This window comes from Octodon degus, unplaced genomic scaffold (assembly GCF_000260255.1).
Source record: "Octodon degus isolate 3935 unplaced genomic scaffold, OctDeg1.0 scaffold00003, whole genome shotgun sequence".
Lineage (NCBI taxonomy): Eukaryota > Metazoa > Chordata > Mammalia > Rodentia > Octodontidae > Octodon > Octodon degus.
The window spans coordinates 23,469,136-23,494,486 of record NW_004524579.1 but is presented as its reverse complement, the minus strand read 5'-3'; the positions used below and the strand labels follow the sequence as shown (position 1 = coordinate 23,494,486).

Here is a 25,351-nt window from a genome sequence, read left to right as displayed (position 1 = left end):
AAAGAAAGAAAGAAAGAAAGAAAGAAAGAAAGAAAGAAAGAAAGAAAGAAAGAAAGAAAAGACTGAGAAGCAATCGGCTTTTTCATAACCCAGTTAGAAGGTGCTGACACTGATCTCCATGACACAGGAAAGCTAGCATTGTTGGGTGTGTCATGGCAGGCTGATTTAGTGGCAGCAATGTGCACACCCTTCAAGGAGTTATCTGTATCTTTCTCTCAGACCACTATGTGGTTGGATGGTTCAAGAGATGGTCAAAAAGTCACCATCCTCTGGTCCACACTGGGCAATGCCACCACCTACTGTCCCTGGGGAGTCTACACAGAGTGTAGCCAAACTGTATTGCTGAGCAAGTGACAGGAAGGCCCTGCCTCTGCCGAGTCCAGACAGATTGCTGTAATTCCTACAAACCCAGTCCCAGACTTACATTCCTAAATTGCTGTCATCCTTTCTCCCCCTTGTCTGTCTCTCTGATTTCCTGCCCAGTTGTGCTATACTCGGTGCAGATTTTCACAGGGAATGTTCCTGGGGCAGGCACGGATGCTAAGGTCTACATCACCATCTTCGGGGACCTGGGGGACACCGGGGAGCGGTACCTTGGCAAGTCTGAGAACCGCACCAACAAGTTCGAGAGAGGAACGGTAGGAGGTGCACTGAGTTTGCCCCATTTCCCTTGTCTCCCTCACTCCAGTATTCTGGCCACTGGCCCTGCTGGGCTTCAGGATGCCTACTCTGGGTCCTACAGATGGGTTGGAGGCCCAGGAGGGCCTGACTCCAGATTGTTGGCTATGTGGGACTGGCTCATCCTCATCAGCAAACCCAGCTCATAGTGGTGGTCATTGGCAGGCTGGGTCCCTGCATGTGGAAGTGCAGGCTATGGAATACGTGGGGCTATGCCAACAGAAGCTCCACTGGGGGGTAGGCATGTCTGGTGCTGCCCTCTGCTCCTTGTCTGATTCAACTTTTTGGCTGTCAGCTTTCTTATCTGTAGAGTGAGGGGTCAGATATGAATTAGCTAATCTATAAAGTGCAGAACCCTGAGCAGCACTGATGCCCTTGGCAGCCTGGGGACAATGGGGAACAGATGGGCTCCCTGTGACTACTGATACAGAAACATTTTGACCTGGCCTCTCTGTTAGGGTACCACAGGACCCCTATCAAGCAAAGGCCTGTGTGACTATAAAGAGGCTTGAAAACCATATAGAGAAAGCACCTGTCTTAGTTACTTTTCTTGTTGTTGATTTAAGATACCCATCATCCAAAGTTAAAGGAGGAGGGGTTTATTTGGCTCACAGTTTGTGGAGATTTCGGACCATCACTGGCTGGCTCCAAGGCAGGGTGGCTTCTATTTCCTTGCCAAGGGCTTCTTACCTTTATATTGCATGCAGGCATCTGGCCCTAGGGTGGGTGTAGCACTCTCACCCTTAATCCTAGCCAGAATTATGCCAAACCAACTAGTGCGCCGATTTTCTACTAGTCATATGACCTTAATCCCAGCATCACTCACTGTAAATTCAGTCATCTCTGAAAAAGCCCTATGACCCCATGAGGCTTTGGGGGGACATCTAGACATACACCACTATGTATCTCAGGTCCTTGCAGCTCTGAGATGCAGTTGTTTTATAAAAAAGAAATCTGTCCAGAAAGACTGTCCTCAAAGACAGGCATTGCCAAATTTCCCTTACCACCAGTTCCCACCAGCTCCCCTCTCTCCACAGACCCTCTTCCTATCTCTTTTCTGCCATATCCTTTCACTTGATCCACAGTCTCTCTCTTTCTTCCCTTTCATCTAAATCTGCCTGAAATCTCAACAGGCCAGGCATTCTCCAAGATCAGGTTTAGGGACTTGTCTCCTACCACAAAGGGTGGTCTTGCCCATGGCCATGTCTGTGGGGACTTCATGTTCACCTCAGGGTGTTCATGAAGGATGTCCTTAAGCCTAACCCTCAGCCAGGCATGATCCTCAGTGCTGAGATACTTAATCCTGGTGGGGAGGAAATAAACTGTTGGACAAGTAAATACGATGCCACCTACATGGGTGTGCAGTGGCCAGTGACCCCATGTGCCGGGCCTCAAGCAGGAGCCCCAGCCTAGACACCAGGTCCCTGGAGGACAGGCCCCCACACTCCCACTCATTTGCTCTTTGATCCAGATAGAACCCATCCACCTTTAACTTTAGTTTTCTACCTTTGAAATGGGAATAGCCATGTGGTTGCTAATTAGACCTGAAGACTAAAAACAAGACATGACATAACAGCACTTAGAAATAGGGAAAATAACTTAAAAGTCACCTCAACCCCCAGCAGAGGCACAGTCGCTCACTGCCCATGTACAGTAGCTAGGACAGCCATCTTCTTTCCATTTTGGAAAAATAGAAAGCCAAAGAGACCACATAGATTAGTGTGATGTCCCTGACTCTGCTAAGGACATGGCTCTTCAGGTGTCCAGACTTTGGAGCCAGATCACCTAAGTCCAGCTTCTAGTTTCATTCTCACTAGCTGTATGATCCGGGGTAAGTTATTTTCTATCTGTGTCTCAGTTTCCTTGTCCATAAAGTATAGTTAATTTTGAGTCATTGTAAAATTCAACTGAATTAAAACACGTGAGTTAATAGAACATGCCTGGAACACAGTTATCTCACCTGCCCCCGGCCTGCACTGATGACAGGCAAGTGCGTTGGTAAAACAGCAATATGTTGTATAGCTGTTAGATGGATTTTTGTTCATGGATATATTTACAGAGCCTGGCCAAAAAAAAAAATAGGTACTAAATATGTACTGAGGAAATAAAGGAATGAAAGTATAAATGAAAGAGATGCAATCTATTCTCCTCTGTGTCTGATTCAGGCCCTTCTTTCTCCCTTTACCCCTCTCTGCTCTCCTCTCCTCTCCCCTCTCCCCTCTCCCCTCTTCCCTCTTCCCTCCCCCCTCCCCCCTCTTTCCCCTTTCCTCTCCCCTCTCTCTTTTCCCCCTCTCCCTTCCCCTCTCCCCCCTCTCCTCTCCCCTGTTCCCTGTCCCTTCTCCCCTCTCCCCTTTTATCACAGGAAATTCTTTTGCTCACTGTTCCAATAACTCTTTTTCTTTTATTTGGTTTAGTGCTCCATCAAGAGAGCTAGAGATACATCTGGCTTAGGCCCTATTTTTGTGATTTCAAGCTGACTACAGAGCATCTCAAAGTTTCATTTTTCAGTCACTTGTTCTGGAGTCCAAGACCAATCCTTGACACCCCACTCACTGGCAGCACCCTCTCTCCACCAAGCCCAAATGCCTGTCCAGCAGATTCTCTCTCTCTCTCTCAATATCTCAGATCAGCCAAACTAGCCCCTCACATTCAGCCCTTTCTCCTCTGGTCTTGCTTAGTGAACTGGCCTGATTTTCCTCCTCCAGCCCTCAACAGCTAGTCTATCAACCCATGCAAAACAGATGGAGGTGTCCCTCTGTGAATCCTTTAGGGGTCCCATGGATTGCAGACCACACCTTAGTTCTCACAGGATTTGAAAATATCTTCATGATTGCCCTTTTCTCAGGCTGCCTGCAATGTCCCCTATGGAACACTGGGCCCAGTTTCCAGAATGTCTATGCTCTCTCCTATCTCCACACCATTCTAGAATTTTCTCTGCTCACCTGTGCATGTTCTCAGAGGAGGTAGACAATGTTACTCACTGCTTTTATTTTTTTTTTCCGTGAAAGGCATCATAGTATTAAGCACTTCATCCACAGTGGGATGCCTTGGGACTCTCTCAGTGGTAGGATGTTCAAATGCAGAGGGAACCGGCTCTGCTTTGAGCTACCACATGTATCCATTCTATGGGAGAGGCTGTGCCCAGGTTATTTAGCTGTTCCAGAAGTGGTGGGCTCCAGGTAGTTTCCAGTTTCCCACTGTAATAGGTGTTCAATAAACATCCCTATGCACATATAAGAGTCTTTGATGGATGCAAAGAAGTGAATTTTTGAATGTGCCATTTTTATTCTAATGAACTCAGTCAATTACTCATAGCTCAAATTAACAGGACAGTGACAGGCACCCCTCCTCTGTCTCTGCCATTGTCTTCAGGTCCCATCTCCACTCACACAACTTGTCATAGTCCATCTTCCAAACTCCTACAGGCTCATTCTGATAGAAATTTGTATGAAAACAGCTTTGCATGCAAGAGTAGATTGCTAAATGGAGCCACTGTGAAAGTAAGGTCATGAATTCAGACAGAAAACAATTGTCCTAGGGATTTGGGCCTGAGAAATTCCACAGTGATGTTGATCTTTTCAGACCAGTATTGGAGGAGGATAAGAAATCCTAGAAGGATGGGCTGGAGTGGGTTGAAATAGTGCTGCCTCGCCAGAGCTCCATATCTGGGCTCTCCAGGCTGACACCTTCATAATTGAGGCTGCTGACCTGGGTGTCATCTACAAGATCAAGCTTCGCCATGACAACACAAAGTGGTGTGCAGACTGGTATGTGGAGAAGGTGGAGATCTGGAATGACACCAATGAGGATGAGTTCCTGTTCCTGTGTGGGCGCTGGCTGTCACTGAAGAAGGAGGATGGGAGGTTGGAGAGACTCTTTTACGAGAAGGTACAGAGAGAGCTGGTTAGAACCTCAGCTTTGCTATGGCTTGTCACCATCTTTGTAGGGGGGTTCAAGGGGCAAACAGTGCTGGAAGTCTAAAGAGTCAGTGTCATGCCTCTCTGGACAGGAGTACACTGGGGACCGCAGTAGCAATTGCAGCAGCCCCGCTGACTTCTGGGAGATTGCTCTGAGCTCCAAGATGGCTGATGTGGACATTGCCACAGTAACAGGGCCCATGGTCGATTATGTTCAGGAGGGCCCAGGTAAGTTGAACAGCAGAGGCCCTTTAAAGGAAGAGCAGGCATGTGGAAATGCTTTTAAACTATTTTTGGACAGGCTATCCATTAGTCTCTCATCATTGGTGACTCAGGTCTTCTGCTTTGTGGTTTACCAAGTCTTCATAGGTATTGCCTACTTTTATCCCCACATTGGCCCTGTGAGGTGATAGGGCAGCGAGGGAGAGCTCGCATTATCGGATAGAGAAGCAAAGGCTAGAGATGTTAGAATGACAACATCCTTAATCCACCAATTTTCCACCAGGAAGTTATATTTGCAAACTCTGCTCTTGGCTTCAGTTTATTTTTCCTTCATGAAATGATATTACAATTCTCTGGCAAGTTTATTTCACCAAGCAGACTTCTGAGATGAGGCAGTTCTATATTTGTCTATTGAACCTTTCAAGGCCTGCCTTTTATTCAGTTCTCTTAAGCATAACAGTGTGACAAGCGCGATGTTGCTCTCCAGGAGACTGTGTGGTAGGTTGTGGGGTCGGGCAGAGAGCCAAGCTATTTACACTTCACCTCGTCACTCTGTGAATAAATGACAGGACCAAAACTGTGCTTGTCCTTAATTAAGCACTGCAATCAGAAAGGCCAGTGGTGTTCTCTTTGCAAAGACAGAAAAAGACCATGTGCAGTTGCAGAAAGTACTGCATATAATTCCAGCCAAGAGGGAATAGTTTAGAAACTTTCCAAAGAGATGTACATTGCATGACAGAAAGCCAAAATGCCAGGGCAGTATCTCCCAGTCAACTGAGGAAGATAAGCCAAGAGAAGGGTTTCCAACTTGTATCAATTACTAACTGCACACAGGGGTCAGGGGTTTGATCACCCGGCCTGCCGCGCTGACCCTACACCCAGGGTGTGCTGAGATGGCGATTGAGACTGGGCATGGTGGTGTGCTCCTGTAATTCCAGCGCTTGGGAGGCTGTAAACAGGAGAATCACTATGAGTCCAATCTATGTAGTGAGACACTGTAGACCCTGTGCTTAATACATAAAACAAAAACAAAACAAATTATTAACTGCAAATGACAGAGGCTAGGAGTCTAGTGACTTAAACAAATTCAGAATTGTACTGTTTTCTTACATAAAAGTTCCAAAATAGACCATCTGCAAATAATACAGCAACTCTAGTGCAGTCAGAGACCTACTTCCCTTCAACCTAGTCACTCTAGCAGCCTTATGAATAAAGAGCTTCCACCTCAATACCCATTATTCCAAGATGACTATCGGAGCTCCAGCCAACCCATTCACCTCTCCAGCAGAATGCATGAAAAGGAAAGGGGCAAAAGAATACTCTGTCCAAGAAATCAAGCCCTTTAAACTTCTTTTTAAAAAAAAAAAAAAAAAAAAGACTTCCCAGAAACCCACTCAACAATATCTGCTTATATATTATACCCAGGGCCGGCCTGGTAGCTCAGCAGACTAAAGCGCCTGCTTGGGCAAAGTGCAGTGGCCAGGGCTCGATCCCAGGCATGCTGTGTCAGCCCCACCCACAGGGCGTGCTAAGATGGCGATTGAGACTGGGCATGGTGGCGACATCCATAATCCCAGCACTTGGAAGGCTGCAAACAGGAGAATCACTACAAGTCCAATCTAGTGAGACCATGTAGATTTCTGTCCTAAATACAGAAAAGGAAAAAAAAAAAAAAAACATCCCTAGATAAGAAAAGCCTGAATACTGAGTGGATAGCTAAACATCTATACCACACTACCTGAGCAAGCTGTTATTCTGAGTAGTCTGATATATGCGGAAATAGATAGCTTCTAGACTTTCAGCTACCATGTTACATATAGGGTACATTTCTGTTATTCTTCCTCCAATTCCTACTTGCTCTGAGACCTTGCTCTTTTTTTTTTCTCTAAACACTCATTTCTTCTGACTATTGAAAGATTTTCAAGCTTATAACTTCTGAACCTGGGGAGAAGGTATTGCTCTTGCCTTCTTCACCAGGTAGTGCTAGGTTCAAGTAAGATCACTAGGCAAAGGGATCTTGAAAGTTTGATACTCCACACAAGTGAAGAGGACATCCTCTTGGGCTGTCACATCAGGAGTTACAGACTCACTTTCCTGGGACATAGACACTGTACTCCACTCAGCAGTCTGGGCAGTTGTGTCCCACATGTTCTCTGAGCAGGGGGCTGAGGTTGGCACCCTCCAGAGGCCATTTCCAAGTCCACCCTCCCACAGGGCAGCACTGTTGTCCAGCTCGCCCTTTAAGAGACTGGGCCTCACAATCTCTTACAGTTATTCCCTACTATGTGTCTGTCACCACTGGGAAGCACAAGGATGCAGCCACTGACAGCAGAGCCTACGTCATACTGATTGGGGAGGAGGATGAATACAGCAATCGCATCTGGCTGGACTACCCCCAGGGGAAGAGGGGCTTTGCCTGCGGCTCTGTGGAGGAGTTCTACGTTGGAGGCTTAGATGTGGGCATCATCAAGAAAATAGAGGTGCTGGTCTTTAGGGCTCTATAATGGTGGCTGCCCATAGGAAAGGAAGGGACTAGCCACTATTCGGGGTGGAGAGTGGAGGGCAATGACCTGGAGCCTTCCAGAGCAGGTGGTAGAGGAAGACCGCCAGGACTTCACCATCAAAGAGCTGGGTTACTTGGTTTAGCCGCCTGACCCTGTGCACATGCATCTTCTACACCCCTACCCCATGGGGATGCCCTATGCATTGGCTTGCTATTGCTGTGTAAAGGGTTCTTACCAACTTGGTAACTCAAAGCAACGTGATTGTATAATTGCTCATGGGTCCAGATATAAGTCAGCTGTGTCCACTTCTCAAGGCCTTCCTGAGATGAAAGCCAACTGCATCAGTGCTACAATCTTGTCTGACACTTGGGGCCTCTCCCAGGCCCACTGGTCATTGGACAAATCCATTTTCTAAGGTTTGTAAGACAGAAGCCTTCATTCCCAGAGGCTGCCTGCCATTCCCAGCCATGTAGTTGTCCATCTCTGAAACCTACTAGTGTGTTTGTTCAAGGCTGATAAGGGATGATTTCTTTAGCCCCAAGCTTCTCTGGCTTCTTCCATCTCTAACTTCCAGGCTCTCTTCTAAAGGACTCAGCTAATAAGCTTAAGCCTACCAAAGCCATCTTTTGATTCCTCCCAGCAATTTACACGGAGACCTTAACTAGGTCTGCAAAATTTCCTCTCCTTCATGGGAGAACCTTCTTCTGCTGAATGCCCAGCACACAGAGGGAAATTCTGAGGATGGGGATGGGGTGCAGGGCAGGGAGGGAATGCTCCCATCCCAGTCATACCCAGATCCTCATGGAACTGGTTTGTCCCCGGTCAGCTGGGCCATGATGGGGCCTCCCCTGAGAGCTGCTGGCTGGTGGAGGAGCTGTGTCTGGCGGTGCCAACCCAGGGCACCAAGTACACGGTGCGCTGCAACTGCTGGCTTGCCAAGGACAGAGGCGATGGTGTCACCTCCCGAGTCTTTGACCTCCTGGATGCCTTGGTGGTGAACATTGGAGTGAAGGTATGGGGGAGGTGGGTGTCACTATTAGCAGGGACAGCAGGGACATGAGAGGGAGGGAGGCAGGAGACTCATCATAGAGTCTGGTATGCTGGCTAGGCTCCCTTCATCAGGAGTCAGCTGATTCTGGTCCTTGTGGTCTGCTACTGTGTGACCTTGGGAAAGTCACTCGGCCTCTCTGAGCTTTGCTCTTCTCGTATACCACGTGGAAATAGAATTTCCCTTCATTGCCTGTTCTGTGTCAGATCTTGGTGAGAGCCAATGAGCATAAACTGTCCAGAGAAAGCTTTGGCAGTGACAGGTCCACACGGTCATGCAGGGTCATTGTCTTCCCAGGGTACTCCACACACGCCACAGCATGGGAACTGGGAATGATGGCACTTGGGATAGATACTCTGAGCCCCCTAAATCTCTTAATGCAGTGAGTGTTCTACATGAGACCCTTCTTCTAGGGAACATAGCAGGTCCAAGCAGTGTGCTTCAGTTGTGTGAGCTCACAGCTGAGGGCCAGCAGGAAGCCAGGTGCAGGATGTCTAGAGGCCAGGGGCCTTCTGTCATCTCACTCTGCAGGCTTCTCTTTCGCTCTGTTAAATTGTGTGATCAATAGGCACCCCAGCTCTACCACTGCCTCTGAATCCAAAGCAGTAACTCAGTGTCTGCAAGGCCGGACTTGCTGTGCAGGACAACAGGAAGGGCCGTATTGTTCTGGACACTAACCTCCTCCGGGGCAGAGCTTGGGTGCTGCCCCCACCTCTTCTCATAGCAGAGTGGAGTTGAACCCTACAGCAGACAGCTGCTCCTCCCAGACATGTCCATGCACGGCCAGACCTCGGTGTGGGTGAGCACGCCACTCATCACAGGCCTCTGACCCACTTCCCAGACTGTGTGCCACCCTCAGCACACCGCACCCTCCCCAGGGCAGAAAATCCACCCCACGCTCCTGCTATTCCTGGAACAAAAGAACTCAGGAGGGTCACCATGGGGCCGTTTGGACTGGCCCCCTCTCCATGACACCTGAGAGCAGGCTAGAATTACAGGAGCCCTGCTTCTGTCTCTTTCTGGAAACTCACCAACTACATAAAAAGGGGTGCACCTGTGTAAAGAAGAGGGAGGTGGATGAAGGACACACAGGGGCTGAGGGTCACCACCCAGCCACCAAGGCACTCTATTTTTTATGCCTCTCTGGATAACATCAGAAAGTGTCAGGCTCTGCCTGTGTTCCCAGGAGCCCCTCCTGTCCATCACAAGTGCCCTTGGAGGGCAGCCAGGGCGTTTTCTGGTGGAAAGTGGCCTGTGGGTCCACCCTGCATAGGGCACTTCTGATCTTGAGACGTCATGGTAGAGACTCCAGATGCTGCTGGGAAGGCACCCATCCACCATATCCTGTGGCAAGGGCATAGCCGCTGTGATGATTACCTGGAGTTCGGAGATCTAGGCTTTCTGAGTGGTAGGTTCCAGACACCTAGCTGAGATAGGACATGGCAGCCAGTGGAGGGAAGCAAGGGCCAGTGATGTTCCAGGGAGATAGTCAGAATGGCCTTTCCTTCTTTCCTGCACTTGTAGACTTAATAGTCCATGACTACCTAATAAGAAGAGTGGAGTAAAAATCCAGGACCAGGGCTGGCCAGATAGCTCACCAGACTAAAGTGCCTGTTTAGGCAGAGAGCAGGGACTGGGGTTCAATCCCCAGCATGCCCTGCTGGCCCCACCCCTGGGGCACACTGACACAGCAATTGAGACTGGGCATGGTGGCATGCGCCTGTGATCCCAGAACTTGGGAGGCTCAAAACAGTAGGATCACTCTGAGTCCCATCTACATAGTGAGATCCTATAGACCCTGTACTAAAAATACATTAAAAAACAAAAAGACCCGGGACCAGAGAATATTCCAGAGTGTGATCTAGGTGATTTTTCTTGTCAGACGATGATCAAGGCAGGGCCTTAGGCAGGACAGCCCCTCCCTGGGGAGGGCAACTCTCCCTTACCCTCCAGTGGAGACAAAGGGAGCTCAGTTTTTTTTTGAGCCAACCTTAAACAAAAGTGCAAAATCCCAATCTAAATTTAAAAATAAGTTAAATTAAAAAAAAAAGTTAAATAGACAATGGCTCCATTTTCCAGGTGGGCTAAAATAGTATTGTCTTAAATGTTACCCCTAGCCCCAGGAGCCCTCCTGCTCAGACCTCAGGGTGTGAGCTGGCTGTGGCAGGAAGTGGGGACCCCAGAACCACTGCTCCCTCTTGAGGCCTTGCACATAACAGACTGAGCCCCAGGTGCCAAGGCAAACTACCTGAAGCTCAGCTCTACCAGGGCTGTGCCCCTGCTTCCCACAAGAGGTGTAGAGGCTGGAGAGGGGCCATCTGCCCTAAGTCAAAAACTGGTAGGTGGCAGATTTCAGATTCAAATGGAGTTCTGGCGCCTGGCCTCCCAGAGCCACCGTCCTGCCACAGTGCCCTGCTAGCTTGGAGGGACTGACAGAATCAGCAGAATCAGTTAACACCGACTCAGCCATGTTTCCACTACAGAGCGCCCTCTGCTGGAACTGGGCTCATCTCCAGTGCTGGACTGGGCATAGGGTGGCCACAGAGAAGGACAGTCATGGCCCTTGATCTCCAGGCATGCACACTGGCTGGGAGGAGGGCCCTCTGCAGGGCCAGGAGGTCTGGAAAGTATACGTGCTTTCCCTGGGAAGACAAAGGCTTGTTGGGTCACTTGCTGGGGAGGCTTAAGCCCGCAGCCACGTCCTTCTCATGACAGGTGCTTTATGAAATGACAGTGTGGACAGGTGATGTGGTCGGCGGGGGCACTGACTCCAACATCTTCATGACCCTCTATGGCATCAACGGGAGCACAGAAGAGATGCAACTGGACAAAAAGAAGGCCAGGTACCCAGAGGAAGCCCTTTACAATGAAGGGTTACTCGTAGCATAGTGAGACTGCAGGTGCACAGGGACCAATTGGTCAGGCTGTGAGTGTAAGAGCAGATTTGGGTCTCTCTGGTTGGTATTCAGCTGAGTTCAGGAACAACAGAAGAAGGCCTAGTGGACACCGACTAGGTCCTAATCATCCGGAGCCAATTGCCATAGAGGGCGTGGTTTTAGGGCCTCTATTATCATGCCTACTGTGGCTGCTGAGCCTCTGTGCTCAGGCTCTTGTCTCTACCCAATCCCAAACTCCTGGATCTTCTGGGGTTCTGAGAGCTAGGCTTTCTCCCCCTTAGGTTCCAGACACCTAGCTGAGATAGGACATGGCAGCCGGTTGAGGGCTGGGTGATTATTTCACACTTGCCTTCCATCCTATTTTATAGATACCCATTGTATTAAAGGCTGATGGGACAGGTGGACCTCTCCTCTCTAGGAGTGTCTAAGTTCCAAAATGCAGTGCTTGGAATGTTGCTCATCATTACAAATATAACTGTATTATAAATGTTCCCAGGCACCTTGTTCCTTAAAAGATGTTTTACTGAAAGCAGATTTATTTTGGAGGGTGAGCTGGCATTTCTCAGGTGCCCTAGTCTGCAGGCCCAGAACCCTCAAGCAATGCTTGGCTTTATTACATTCCCGTGTGGCTGGATAGCAGGTGCCCCTGGGTCTTGGGACCTTTATTACAGTGTCCGCACCTTGCCTGGGGGCCTTGGGTAGAAAGGCCCAGTGGGCTAGTGTTGTGCACACAGCCTGCTCCTAGGCAGAGCAGTGTTTTCCCCCATGAAAGGCTGCAGGGCCAAGATGGAGCACATGGAGAGAGAAGGCCTGACAGTCTGGCCAGTGCTGTGGCCTGTGGTCAGATGCCATACCGAGAGGCCAGAGCTCAGCACTGGCCACAGCAATTCACTCAGCCCCTCTCCCCAGCAAATGCAGGTGGAAGAGCTGGAAGGAATAAAGAGAGAGCATCTCCGCAATGATGAAGTCATCCTGCAGAAAAACAATAATAGCAACAAATGCAGCATTACTTTCTATTTGCTACCATTTTGCAGTTGTCAGTAGCATTACCTCAGCTGGGGCTGCTATATTCAGTCATGCAGATTGCACATAGAAAACTATAAATGACACCTTCTAGAGTTGTACAGTGTACAACCTGCCCCACCATTCATGGCGGCCCTGTCAATCATAGTGTCTCATTTAAAGCTTTTCAAGCATGAAATTCTTTTTGATTTTACATCCATCTGATCTCCATAATAGTTCTGTGGAATTGCAGTTAGTGTCAGGCAGCCAGACTACAGGTGAGGAAGCCCACTTCAGGAAGGGCTGCAGCTGTTCAAGGTGACTGAACAGTTCCCTCATTCCATCACTCAGTCAGTCACTCAGTCACTCAGAATGAGTTTAGGACTCAGAAGTCATAGCTCTTGGTTCAGCGCCATTTCTACCAGCCAAACCCACAGAGCCTAGTCTGGGAACACATGTGAGAGCAAGAGCCAGGCTGTTGGGCCTTTGCTGGAAGCAGCCCAGGGCTGAGGCCAGGCCTCATCGCCTCTCTTTACCCTACGTCTGGCTATGGCCATGCCCAGCTTCCCCTCTATGCTCCTGCTTCCGGCCCCCAGGTTCGAGCGGGAGCAGAATGACACCTTCATCATGGAGATACTGGACATTGCCCCATTCACCAAGATGCGGATCCGCATCGACGGCCTGGGCAGCCGGCCCGAGTGGTTCCTGGAGAGGGTGAGTGCCCAGGCCCTGCCTGCCTCTCCTCCCTACTGGGCTGGATTGTCAGTGGCCCTCCTTAAAATACCAGCACCTCAGGGGAGGGTTGTTCCATGAGTCTCACTATGGCCCACCTTGCCTTCAGCATGAATTCATCAGAGAATGGAGTTTGTGTCCAGTGAGAGTGGATTTGGCTGCTGGGGTACATGGCTTGAGTTGCCATCTAAGCTGGACACCCTGGAGTCGGGAGTCCTGTAGTGGGCTTCCTCTGGGACATAAGGAGGGGAGGTTAAGAAAGGAGGAGCAATGAGAACTGGGACATAGTGAGCTTGTGACAGAGGTGGCAAGACAGGTGGCCTTCGAGGTCCTCAGACAGGGAGCTTCCTGTGCTCCCCCTGGTTAGTGGCTGCCTCCTCTTTCCATCTTTGCCCTCTGATGCAGGCAGAGCCTGAGGTTGGCCATGAGCAGCCTAGCTGGGAGTACAGTCTGTGGGCTCTCGGTGCCAGTGTACCAAGACCTCCTCCACAGTAGCCTGGGGGTTCTCAGTCCCATCTCTATTTGTCCCTCCCTGGCACATATGTGCCACTGACTCAGTTTCCCCCAAGGGAAGCAGGCCACTTCTCCTTCGTGGGATCTACTTTTTGCAATTTGCTTGCCTCCTTCAGCCTCATGGGGCCTTGGGCTCCAGGCTGCCCAGAGGGAGGCACTAACCCTCACTGCCCTGGAACAGAAATGAGATTCCCCAAAGCCTGGATGAGGCAGTGAGTGTTTTGATGGGAACTAACATGATAAAAGGAAAGGATCCACTGTGCTTTCTATGTGGCCTGAAAGTGGAGGCCATGACTTCCAAGAGGAACGTTACCTGCAGCCCTCCAGTTGCAACAAGGACTAGGACTAATGACAAGGGCAGAAGTCCTGCAAAGCCATCCTCAGTGTCACATGAGCTCTGAGCTCCACAGTACGTGTGGTGCTACCTTCATTAGATGGCAGTGTCCTGGGGCTGCCATGACAAAGGACTGTGGGCTGGGGATCCGGCTCCATTGTCTCACTGCTCTGGAGGCTGGAAGTCCAAGATTCGGGGTTCGGGGTAGGGGCATGAGGAAGAGTCTGCTCTACCCATGGGACCTGCCCATGGGCAGTGGCTGCGTGGCGCCCGCCTTCCCAGGGCACTCTCCTGGGTCTGCGTGTCCCCTTCTGTAAGACACAGAAATGTGGGCAATACTGGATTGGGGCCCACTCTGCTGACCTTATCTGGGATGATCACACCTGTGCTCACCACTTTCTAAATAAGGTCACATTCCAGGGGGACTGTGGCTTGGGCCTCCGGCAGACACATCTGGGTGGGTAGGGGAGTACAGTTCTACCCATAACGCGAAGACTTGCGCTCTCTTGCCTGGGTCAGTTTCTCATACATCATCCACCAAAGGCCATCTGTCCTGTGTCCCCGCAGGCTCTTCCTCCCCTGCTCAGACATTAACAGATTTCTCTTGCACTGGCAATATGGTGCCATGCTAAGGACGACCTGGCAGATGTCATCAGTTCACTGCTCCCTGGTGTCTGTGGCGGTCAGAGGCTTGGCTGGTCTGTTTCTCTGTTCCTTACTCAGCAGACACTTCTGGTACACCATGCCAAGCATCTTTGAGAAGCACTGTCACTTCCTACACCTTCAGGTGGAGGAGTCACTGGGGTTTTTAGACCCTGAAGTCTGGGCCACAGAGCTCCCCTCAGGTTGGGGACCTTGGGTCCCTGAGTTTCAGGCAGGGCTGCACTCAGTGGGCAAAAGAAGTGTGTTCCTGCACGGGACCCTCTGCAGATACTGCTGAAAAACATGAGCACCGGAGACCTGACCATGTTCTACTATGGAGACTGGCTATCGCAGCGGAAGGGCAAGAAGACGCTGGTGTGTGAGATGTGTGCTGTCATTGATGAGGAGGAGATGATGGAGTGGACATCCTATACCGTCACAGTGAAGACCAGCAATGTCCTGGGTGGGTTGCCTCCCCGCCTACCCCCTCCCTACCATCCTTGTCCCCCACCCTCAAGTTCTGGCTCAGTACCTGGTTTTCAGCTAGTGCTTTTCTTCTCACATGGCCGTCTGAAAGCTAGTTAGTCCACAATGGGTCATTTTCTGCCTGGCCAAACTATCTCCACCAAGATAATCAGTTCCTTTCCACCCCTCAGAGAAGTGAGGGAGGATGTTTTTGGGGAGTCTGGTCTGCACTTTTAGAAAGTCCAAAGTGCTCGACTCAGAGCCTTGTCTTCCTTTTGCCGCACCCCTTACCTGGGGCTATGCGTTTGGGGCATCCTCAGGGTCCTTCCTACACCCAGGTGCCAGGCAACCATCTCCTGTGTTCAGGCTCTCGTCTGGAGACTAAGGAGAGAGAGTGTGACTGTTGCAGAGCCTCACAGCTCTGACATTTGGGTGTAAGAAATTCAGCCCTGAGTGGCCAGGCTCTGACAGGTGCCACCCAGCATCCTACCAGGGAACCCAGAGCAGGACAGAAGTTAGGATTGTGGGAACATCCCAGAGGTGATATCAAAGCCATGCCCAGAAAGACAAACAGAAGTCACTTAGGCAGATGGAACACTCTGAGGAAAGGCTTCCAAGCAGATCCAGGAAGAAAAAATAAAAAGCCAGCGTCAAAGACAAGAGCTCCCTGATTTGAGAAGCCCACTTTCATGCAGCCACAAGGCAATGCCGCCTACTTACCATCCTCTATGCCACACCTCTCTAAGAACCATTGCAGGAAATCTGGCAAACTTAACCTGCTTGTAGACAACTGGTGAAGGGCTACCTTTTTGGTCATGGTAGTTTATGACTTTCACAGAAGCATTTAACTAAAGAAATGAAAGTCTCATGATAGATTCTCAGGCATACGTGGTGCTCAATAAATCTGGTAAAATTGTTTTCATCTTCTCCTTTCTCCCCTTTCTTCTCACAATAGAGCTTTCATTGTTTTTGTTCCAAGTTCCAAGTCCACATGTTTTCATGCTCTTCTGTTCCACGCAATGTGTTCGCTCAGAAAATAATTGCTAAATTCACTGATGTCAGGTGTGTGCCAGTCGAGCCTCACAAAGCTCCTCTTCTAATGGCATCTGCATTTATTTATTTATTTAATCGTACTGGGAACTTATTTATTTATTTTTGTGTTACAGGGTCTCACTACACAGCTCGAACTCGTAGTGATCCTGTTTTCAGCCTCCCCAGTACTGGGAGTACAGGCATGCGCCACCATGCCCAGATTCTGTCGCTAGTTCAGCCCTGCCCAAGGGCAGGGATGGTGCAGCATGCAGAACTGGGGATTGAACCCTGGTCCCTGCACTTGCCTATGCAGGCACTTAGTCTGCTGAGCTAGGTACTGGGGATTTAACCCAAGGCATTTGCACTGAGTTACATCCTTGGCCCTTTTCTAAAATTTTGAGACATGGTTTTGCTAAGTCACTAATCTACTGAGGCTGGGCTCAAACTCCCTGTCCTCCTGCCTCATCTCCCTGGGTAGCTGGGATTACAGGTATGCACCACTACTGGCCTAACATTGGCTTCATAGTGGGTGATTTTATATACCTTTATTTGGTTTAATCTAATGATATGGTCCTCTAGTGAAGTGTCATTCAGAGGTGGACTTGAAGGAGTATGGACCTTTATGCTTTTTCCTGAACCCAGTTTATGCAAGACAAAGTCTGTACATTTAACTGTAAAGCCAGGCCACATGGCATGCTTTTTTCTCCCAAAATAAATGCATTTTTTTTTGCTAAAATATTCACAGTTGCATGAGTGTAATTAGGCCAACAGCATTTGGAAGGCACAAAGAAAATGTGCATTTTGGAATTGAAGACGAGCCCCTGTGACCTCTCTTCTGGCCTGTCAACTCTGCCCTCTGCACATGGGTTCCCTGGCTCTTCTGGAAACCCAGAAACAGGGCTAGAACAAGGGGGTTATGTGCCTGAGATGGGCACCCACAACCTTCTTTTGTGCTCCCCAGGAGCAGGCACTGATGCCAACGTGTTCATCATCATCTTTGGGGAGAACGGAGACAGCGGAACCCTGGCCCTGAAGCAGTCTGCCAACTGGAATAAATTTGAGCGGAACAACACAGACACATTCAATTTCTCTGACATGCTAAGCCTAGGCCACCTCTGCAAGCTGAGGATCTGGCATGACAACAAAGGTAGCTCCTGCTTCCCGCCAGAGTGATGGGAGGGCAGCCCTTGGCTCTCCCCAGGAGCCTCCCTGTCTCCCAGGACAAATGGTGACTCTACCTGCTCCAGCAGGAAGACAGCCCCAAATGGCTGATGGCCATCATCCTGCCTATGTTCCCAGTGAGGACTAAGGGTTCTGGGCAGATCACGGGGTGAAGCTTAGCTCTTCCTGCCTCCTCCTGGGTGACTCATGGCTTTTCATTTTTTGTGATGTCACAACATAAATTCTACTTTTTATTTTTTACTTTTTTTCTGTATTTTAGGGAAAGGTCTATAAGGCGTTCAGGGTCTCATTACTAGTCTGGACTCATAGTGGTTCTCCTGTTTACAGGAGAAAATCCCTAGTGCTGGGATTACAGGTGCGTGCCACCACACCCAGTCTCAATTGCCATCTCAGCGTACCCTGGGGGCAGGATCGACCTGGCAGACCCAGTGATCGAAACCCCAGCCCCTGCGTCTGCTTGCACTTTAATCTGCTGAGCTATTTGACTGACCCTTTTTACTTAGTTTAGTCATAAAAATTAAGGAATCGGGGCTGGGCTGGGGTCAAGCACTTGCCTAGCAAGTATGTGGCTCTGAATTCAATCCCTGACACTGTAGAAAGGAGGTGGGAGTGGAAGAAAGGAAGGAAGAAAAGAAGAATTAGGAAGAACTATCTCCCCAAATTCATGGCCCATGGATTTTCCATAAAGGATTATGCTTGTTTGTTTATAATAGGAAGCCTAAAAATGGCTAAATTCACTTATAAAGCATGAAACAGGATATAAGCCAAGTGAGAAATTCATTTTTTAGCTTCAAAGTACATAAGGAATACTTTGTCATATCTGTAACTGTGATGACGTTCATGTTCTCAACATTTCTTTGATTAGCACTTAGCTGTCTCCAGCCCTCTGTGTTCTCTGGCTTTCCGCCTGTAAGCTCTAGGTGATGTATGAAAGCTGAACGCTCATTAGGTACCAAACTTCACTTTTCCCATGCGAACTGCTCTCCTAGCCCCTCTCTCTCAGAGCAGCCCTGCGGCTACCCCATCGAGGTCTTCTGTAGCTGCGCTCCACGTCCCCCTCCAGCTCACAGAGCCGCGCTGATGCTGTTTCTCCCCACTCCTTCCACATTCCCACTATAGGTGAGCCCATCCCTCTTGTCGCTGATGAAACCCAACTCCAGTTGGCAACCACTTTCTTAAAGAAGCTGCACTGTTTTGCTTTAACAGGATAAAGTTATTAAAACATTTTCCCTAATGTAGAATATGCTCAGATTAAATAGTCATTCTTCAAAGCAATAATGTAATGTTTTCCAGTTTTCAAATCACCTGTGCATCCATTCAGGCTTCTACATACCAAAAGTGTCCTGTTGTATCTAGAACTCAGTGAAAGTTACAAACATTTGATTTTTTAAAACACTTTATATTTTAACAAAACACAACCTCACATCATTATATTCTTCTTCTACAACCAAAGAATATGGAGGCCTGCGATGGATGGAATGTTTTGCTAAGAGACACAGTTTTGCTAAGTCACTAATCTTTCTGGACCAAACAGGAAGAAAGGACATAGTCACTACTAGCTGCAGGTCTTCGAGAGCCTGTTTGGACCCACTGCACTGTGAACAGCCCATCTTGACAGCCACAGCTGGCACACGGTCACCTGACACTGTGCCAGAGGCTCAAGTAGGCAGATTAGGGACAGCTGCCTGTGTCTCTGCTTGTTGGGCTCCCCCATATGTTTCCTGGCAGGGTGCATGAGGGTGGGAAGTGGTCTTATCCAAAAAAAAGTGCAGTGAAAGGAATTCCTCTTCCTCATCTGTCTATTCAAATGGCATCTTGAGCCTGGTCAAAGAAAAAATTCTCAGTTGTCATTCATGAAGAAGGAAACAACACAAAGACCCCTGATCTTTCCCCCTGCCCTCCCACTGATCATCATGACTGTCTTAGGACCAGTAGAATGGTGGCTGGTGGTTGCAAATCTGACTGAACAATCATCATCATATTCATGAAGACTCTCTTGGGCTCTAGACACTTCCCAAGAGCTGAGTGAGCCTCTGCCAATGGCACTCAACAGTGGATCCCTTGGCTAAGACAAGTGGGAATGTGGCAAGTCCTGTGCATGTGACATTGCCTGCCTCATTAGAGGGACCTGATAGAGTAAATTAATGAGGCTGAGCACAGGGTTTGGGATCAGAGCACAGTGGGGACTCAACCACTGTTAGCTCCCCAATTCAGAAAGAGCTAAGAAATACCACATCTCTTAGCCTCTACCTTGGAGACAACAGGACCAAAAAAAACTAAAGTGCTGTGAAGGAAGGAATAGTATTCCCAAGCAGTCTAAGGCATCCCATCAGGCTCAACCACAGAAGGCACAGGGCTCCCCAGCCACCTCCCAGTCAGTCCACGAAAGTGTGTAGGGAAGAATTTCATGCAGGGTAGATGACCTCCATTGTCCAAGAAAGAAAACTAAGCCGGGGTCATTTACAGTATGAGTGTTTCATTCAAGGTGGGGCAGGGGGAGGGAATGGACAGAACATCATGCTAAGACTACACTTTTGGAGGGATCATTTAAGTCTCCGGGCTCCATGGAACTGTCCGTGATTCTGACTCCTCCGGTTTCTGTGGACTCTGGGCTCTACTGCCTGATGTGAATTCCTGCCTTGGTGGCTGATTTTGCTCAGCCTGGCCTGCTGCAGACATCTAGATGCTTGGCAAAGTGGTCCATCTTATTCCACCCTCAATCCATAAATGGCAGAGCAATGCTGATTCAAGAATAGAACTCATTTCCTTGAGTTTGGCCTGCAAAGGCCTTCAGCTCCAGCTCCATCTTTTTCCATCCTTAGGCCCTGCTGACTAAGCCCTTGGCCCCTCAGTGGATTTCTTCTGGAGCTGCCCTGCCTTCATGTCTTCCCACCCCTTCCATTTCTGGCTGTTTCTCATGACCACCCCCCCCCACCAAGCCCTCTGAGGCACTCCTGCCTCCACGCCATCCCTTGTTCCCCATCTAGGAAGGTAGATCCTTATGTATTTGTGAAGAAATTTAAAATGACATGCAGTAAAATTTCAGCAGTCAGGGATATTATTTGTTTCCAGTGGTGTCTAAGTTTCTTCCTTTCTTGTTTTTGTTTTTTCTCCTAGCTAATATGATCTCTCCTTTAAACAAAAATGAGCAGTCCAGGTCCTTTATGACTGCAACCCTAACAACCCCCACAGTTCATATTGACATCATTTAATTAGTCAAGTGCAGTTGGCTCTCATTATTGTCATGCACTGTCAAGTGCTATGAGTACTGAACTAACAAATATTGAACCATTTCCCCTACAAGAGACACAGTGTGGGGTTTCTGTGAGTTGTTGGTTAAAGCAACTGCAACACATGACCTTGTTTTATATGTGTTACTGCTTTAAAGCATCTTATTTAATCTATATTGTTTATTCTGTAACACTGAACTCAGAACTAATAGCTCTGTAACTCATGTTCGAAGGAAACTCACCTAACGTATATTTTCTCTGTAAAGTACATCCCAGACCTCTTGCACTTGGAAGCACTAACCAGCTCTCTAGCTTGGTGCTAATGCTATGTTTGGAGGCCATTTTTAAACAAAGAATTCACTAACAAAAAGCACAAAAGCTGTTAAAATCTTAGTGCTAGTAAGACAGGAAAAGGACACATGCTTACAATGTAAGACAAACAAGAGGTGATGTTGCCTCCTTTGGCATCACCCGGAACACTTGCCCCAGCTGACTCAAACTTTTTGCCATTCTTTATGTATTCATGAAGGACCTCATGTGTATTAATTTGAGAATTACAAATAAATTTTAGCAAATAGGAACATCCATAAGTGGATAGCACATAGAGGATCAGCTCTATGTACTGAGTTCTTACCACCAGGCATTGAATCCAGTTCTGGGGACAGAGCAGTAAGCAGCAGGCAAGTTGCCTGTCACCTTGAGACAACCTTGTAGCAGAAAAATACACTGACTAGACAAAGTAAATGATTAAAATAACTATGTGTCTAAAAGGGAGGTCCTAGGGTGCTAGACTGAGGACGCGAAGGCCTCTCTGAAGAAATGATCTTTAAACTAAAACTTGAGGAATTCACATGAAAAGATGGTCAATGAAGTGTGGTGACTACTAAGAATGGAGGAGCGCCTCTGAGGTTTAGGGATAGCAAATAGAAAAGCCTTGAAATAGAAGAAACACTAATAAGTGCCAAGAAATCAAGAAAAAACCAGAATGACTGCAAAATATGAAATGGAGTTGTAAGCTAAGACATAGGCAGGAGCAGGCCATGAATGATAAATCAAGGCACAGACTGGGTCTGTATCCTAACTATGCTGAGGTATAATCAAAGAACTAAAGAACAGGCATCCTCAGGGAAGATCAGTGTATAAACTAAGAGAATAGTTAGATAGAGAAAACAATGAACCATCTTGTAGCCAGAAGATGCCTAAAAGACTGATGGGAGAAGGCAGTGTTTTGCAGTATGATGGTAGGGGTGAGAATGGAGAAAAAGACAGCAAGATTTGAAAAACATTTAAGGCAGAGGGGAGGATGCTGGTGGACTTTCTTCATCTTAATAAATTTAATTTAAAGGCCTCAGAGATATCCAATGGGTGTCCAGGCACAGTGGGGTCAGGACCTGAGCAGGAAAACTAGCTGGCAGTGATGACTTGAGATGTTAATCTAAGACATTAGTGCGAGCACCATATTACAGCCACAAATAAGAGCAAATCAGAGTCTATGAAAAAGTGTCATTTAAAGAAAACAAGGGCTATCCAGAGTCACTCCTAAGAATTCCCTCTTTAAAGGTTAGGTAATGAAAGGGGAGGAAGAGAGGAGTAGAACTGTGTCTACATTGTGTACTTCCAAACTGCAATGTGCTCAGGGAGGAGGAACTCAGTGTATGGACTGTAATGCCAAGGACTGTTCACCGGTCGTGAAATCCCAAGATGTTGTATGTTGTCATCCAACTCCAAAGTTTCCTGGATGTAAATTTAGTAGAGGAAACATTAAGCCACATTTGCTTTCAAATAGCAAAGCAATTCAAAATGCATAAAATGATGATTTTTTTTTCCTGGCAAATTCTTAGAGTTCCTTGATAAAAAGTTTTGTTACATAGCTAACCATTCAAGTCACTGTCGTAGAGAGGAATGACCTTTCATCATTCATGGATTAGTGCTTATCAGACACAAGTGCTTTTTACTGCTTCTTAGGTACACACACACACACACACACACACACACACACACACACATCAAAGAACATTTCTCACCTAGCCTCAGCCTCTCCTTGCCTTCTCTGTTTTCTGAATGTTTCCCATGATGCAGAATTGCCTTTTGATTCCTAATATTTCAATCCATCCAGAGAATAGTGAGGCACATACAGGTTTGAACAATAGGAGCTCTCTAAGATTAACTATTTCCTTTCAGAAGATTTTCTTTTATTCACTCTCTTCTCTTGAACAGCTACATTAACTTGGAAGACAGTCCTTGTTTAAGTTTCACCCTGCATGAAATCACACATCTCTTACCCAAGCTAACAGTTATTCATAAGTAGATACCTAAGAGATAAATATGCTCCAGAAATTCTCTTATTATGCTAAATCCTTGTGCATCCTTGAGTTCTAGACTACCTAGTGTCTTCTTCAGGAAGCTCCCTGGTTATCCCAAATGAGGTTAGATGTTTCCTACTCTGCTCCTAAACTTGTCTGCTCACACCACTGCTTGTAGCACTGACAGTGCTGAACTGTTGTTGTCTTCCTAGTTACAACTAACAGACTTTACGTCTCTCAAGAGTAGAAATTTATTTGATTGACAAGTGTACTTCCAGTGCCTTGTGTATGGTAAGTCTTTAATAATAATGTGAGTGAATTAATAAGTTGATACCAACTCATAACAGCTTCTGGATCAGAATTTTCTAGAATTTCATGGGGATCTCTTTCTAGAAATCTCCAGTCTCCAGATGTAGCACATCATATCTCACACTCTTAGTTAAAGCATGTACTAGTCTCTAACAGTAACTAAACAATCCACCTCATCTCCAAACTCTTGCTTACTCAGAACCTCAGAATGTGATTCAACTTGGAAATGGGATCTTGACAATAGAATTAGTTAAGGATATTAAGGAGATGAAATCAGTTGTTCTAGATTTAAGCTGCTTCCTAAATTCAACAATGCCCTATGTTCTTATAAGAGTATGAGAGAATAGTCGAAGAAAGAGAAAGGCACTCATGTGAAGGAGTCAGAGAGTAGATGGGGAGACAGCTGTTGCAAGCTCAGGAAACACAAGGGTTGCTGGAGCTCTGAAAGCCAGGAAGAGGATGCTTCTCTGGAACATCCGGGTAAAGGATAGCCCTTCTGACATATTCATATCAGATTTCTTGTCTCCAGAACTGAAATGTCCTTTTGTTTCAAGCTGCCAAGTATGTGGTAATTTTTACAGCTGTCATAGGAAAATGTTACCTCATTTTGGAGAACACTACAGATTGCATAGGGCCTCAATTCAGCCATGTCTCTGCAGAAAAGGAAAAGTCTCTATTCACTGCTGGGTGGGAAGATATTTAAAGCCACTTTTCCAAGGTAAAACACACCAAATCAGATCGCAGTTCTATCAAAAAGTCTGATGTCAGTGAGGTTAAGTACAGCAGCTTAAAGCATAATGAGACTGGTGGCCAGGAGTCCTAACACTCAATGGAGTGTCACTTGATGACCTGTTTGGCAAACATGCCACTCCCAACTCTCACAGCTGGAGTCTCCATAGCCAAGAAATGACTTCAGTGGTAACTGGGACACAGAAACAAACTATCTGTGGGATGAAAAGGAGAAATCCTAGAGATAATTGGCATCACAGCCTAGCTGCTGATCCTACTGTGGACTTGCAACTTAATTCTAGCAACTGGTACTTCGGTCTTGTGACCCAACTCGCACTGGGCACCCTGCCATGGTTGTATCTCTGGGCCTTTGGGTGGAAAACCCTTTTACATCCTCACCCTCTCACTGAACATTCTTCTTATTGCCCTGTCTTACTCTAATCCCTACCCTGAACAGCCAGCCTATCTGTAACTACCTTCACTCTCCTTCATTATCAATTCTGTAAGTACCAGGGTCTTAGGCATTGTTCTTTCCCTGATGCCTATCACATTGCCTGTGTTATAAAAAAGATTTAATATATCTTAATAGAATTCAGTTGTATTTCTGTTTTGGGTTCTCTGATTCTTTCTTGTCTTTTCATGCTTTAGCCATAGGGAAGTCTGTTTTCTCCAGAACCAGAGTTCTATGCATTGATGCTTTCAGAAACAGCCCTGGCTACACATCCCAGACTCATGACCGAGTCTTCCAACACCAGCTACACCTTCTCCACAACACTGGTTTTGTACATAACGAGACGGTCTCAGTTTTCTGGATACATTTTTCTACTGTATTCTAAAACCTGATGACCAACTAGCTGATTCTTTCTGTCTCATCACTGTCAAAACCATGAAGGGAGAGAGAGGATGTGCAGCACCAGAGACAGCTCTGAACAGCTCCATTGGTAGCTTATTGCTCTTATTATTTAGATGACAAACTCCCCCAAAAAGTTAACACCTCACCCCAAACCCTCTTACATAAAGATTATCTAATGACTTTGGCCCATAACAATTCTGGACTTAATGAAATCCTGAGTCATTGATGTGATCCTCTTTCTCTTGTAGGCAGAGACGCCAGCCTCTTTTCTCTCTGGCCAGGTGTTAGGTCTGAAAGCAAGATACTATTGGTAGGTCTTGAGACTCAGCAGGGATAGGAAGATTTCTGTATCCTCACAGAGCCTACGTGGTTAAGACAATGGTGTCAGAGAGGAACACAGAAGTCCAGGTACTGTACCCAACTTCCTCTGTATAGCAGCTTTCTTTTCCAGGGATAAAAGTTTAAAGGTTAGTACAAGCCAAAGTCACTCTACATGCCCTTTCAGCTCTCTGTGTATGACACTCTTTTCCTGTTCAGTTTAACTTTTTTCAGCTACATTATGCATCCCTTGTAAGAAAATTTATAGGGGCCAGGGAAATGGCTCAGTAGAATAAACACTTCCTTGGCAAGCGCAGGGGCCTGAGTTCAGTCCCTGGTTCTGCAAAAAGAAAGAAAGAAAGAAAGAAAGAAAGAAAGAAAGAAAGAAAGAAAGAAAGAAAGAAAGAAAGAAAGAAAGAAAGGGAAAGAAAAGAAAAAGAA

General features: G+C 47.3%; 1 protein-coding gene across 2 annotated transcripts in view; it reads left to right on the top strand.

Moving 5' to 3' along the window:
• Loxhd1 (lipoxygenase homology domains 1) overlaps window positions 1-25,351 on the top strand; it is a 175,933-nt gene that overhangs the window by 134,123 nt on the left and 16,459 nt on the right. Inside the window, exons 27-35 of one of the 2 annotated variants that reach the window (XM_004623623.1) lie at window positions 484-638; window positions 4,357-4,566; window positions 4,688-4,823; window positions 7,089-7,297; window positions 8,148-8,333; window positions 11,085-11,212; window positions 12,865-12,982; window positions 14,778-14,952; window positions 16,948-17,133. In XM_004623623.1, coding sequence (XP_004623680.1) covers window positions 484-638; window positions 4,357-4,566; window positions 4,688-4,823; window positions 7,089-7,297; window positions 8,148-8,333; window positions 11,085-11,212; window positions 12,865-12,982; window positions 14,778-14,952; window positions 16,948-17,133 — 1,503 coding nt within the window. The remainder of the gene's footprint in view (window positions 1-483; window positions 639-4,356; window positions 4,567-4,687; window positions 4,824-7,088; window positions 7,298-8,147; window positions 8,334-11,084; window positions 11,213-12,864; window positions 12,983-14,777; window positions 14,953-16,947; window positions 17,134-25,351) is intronic. The other variant, XM_004623622.1, reaches the window with a different exon arrangement.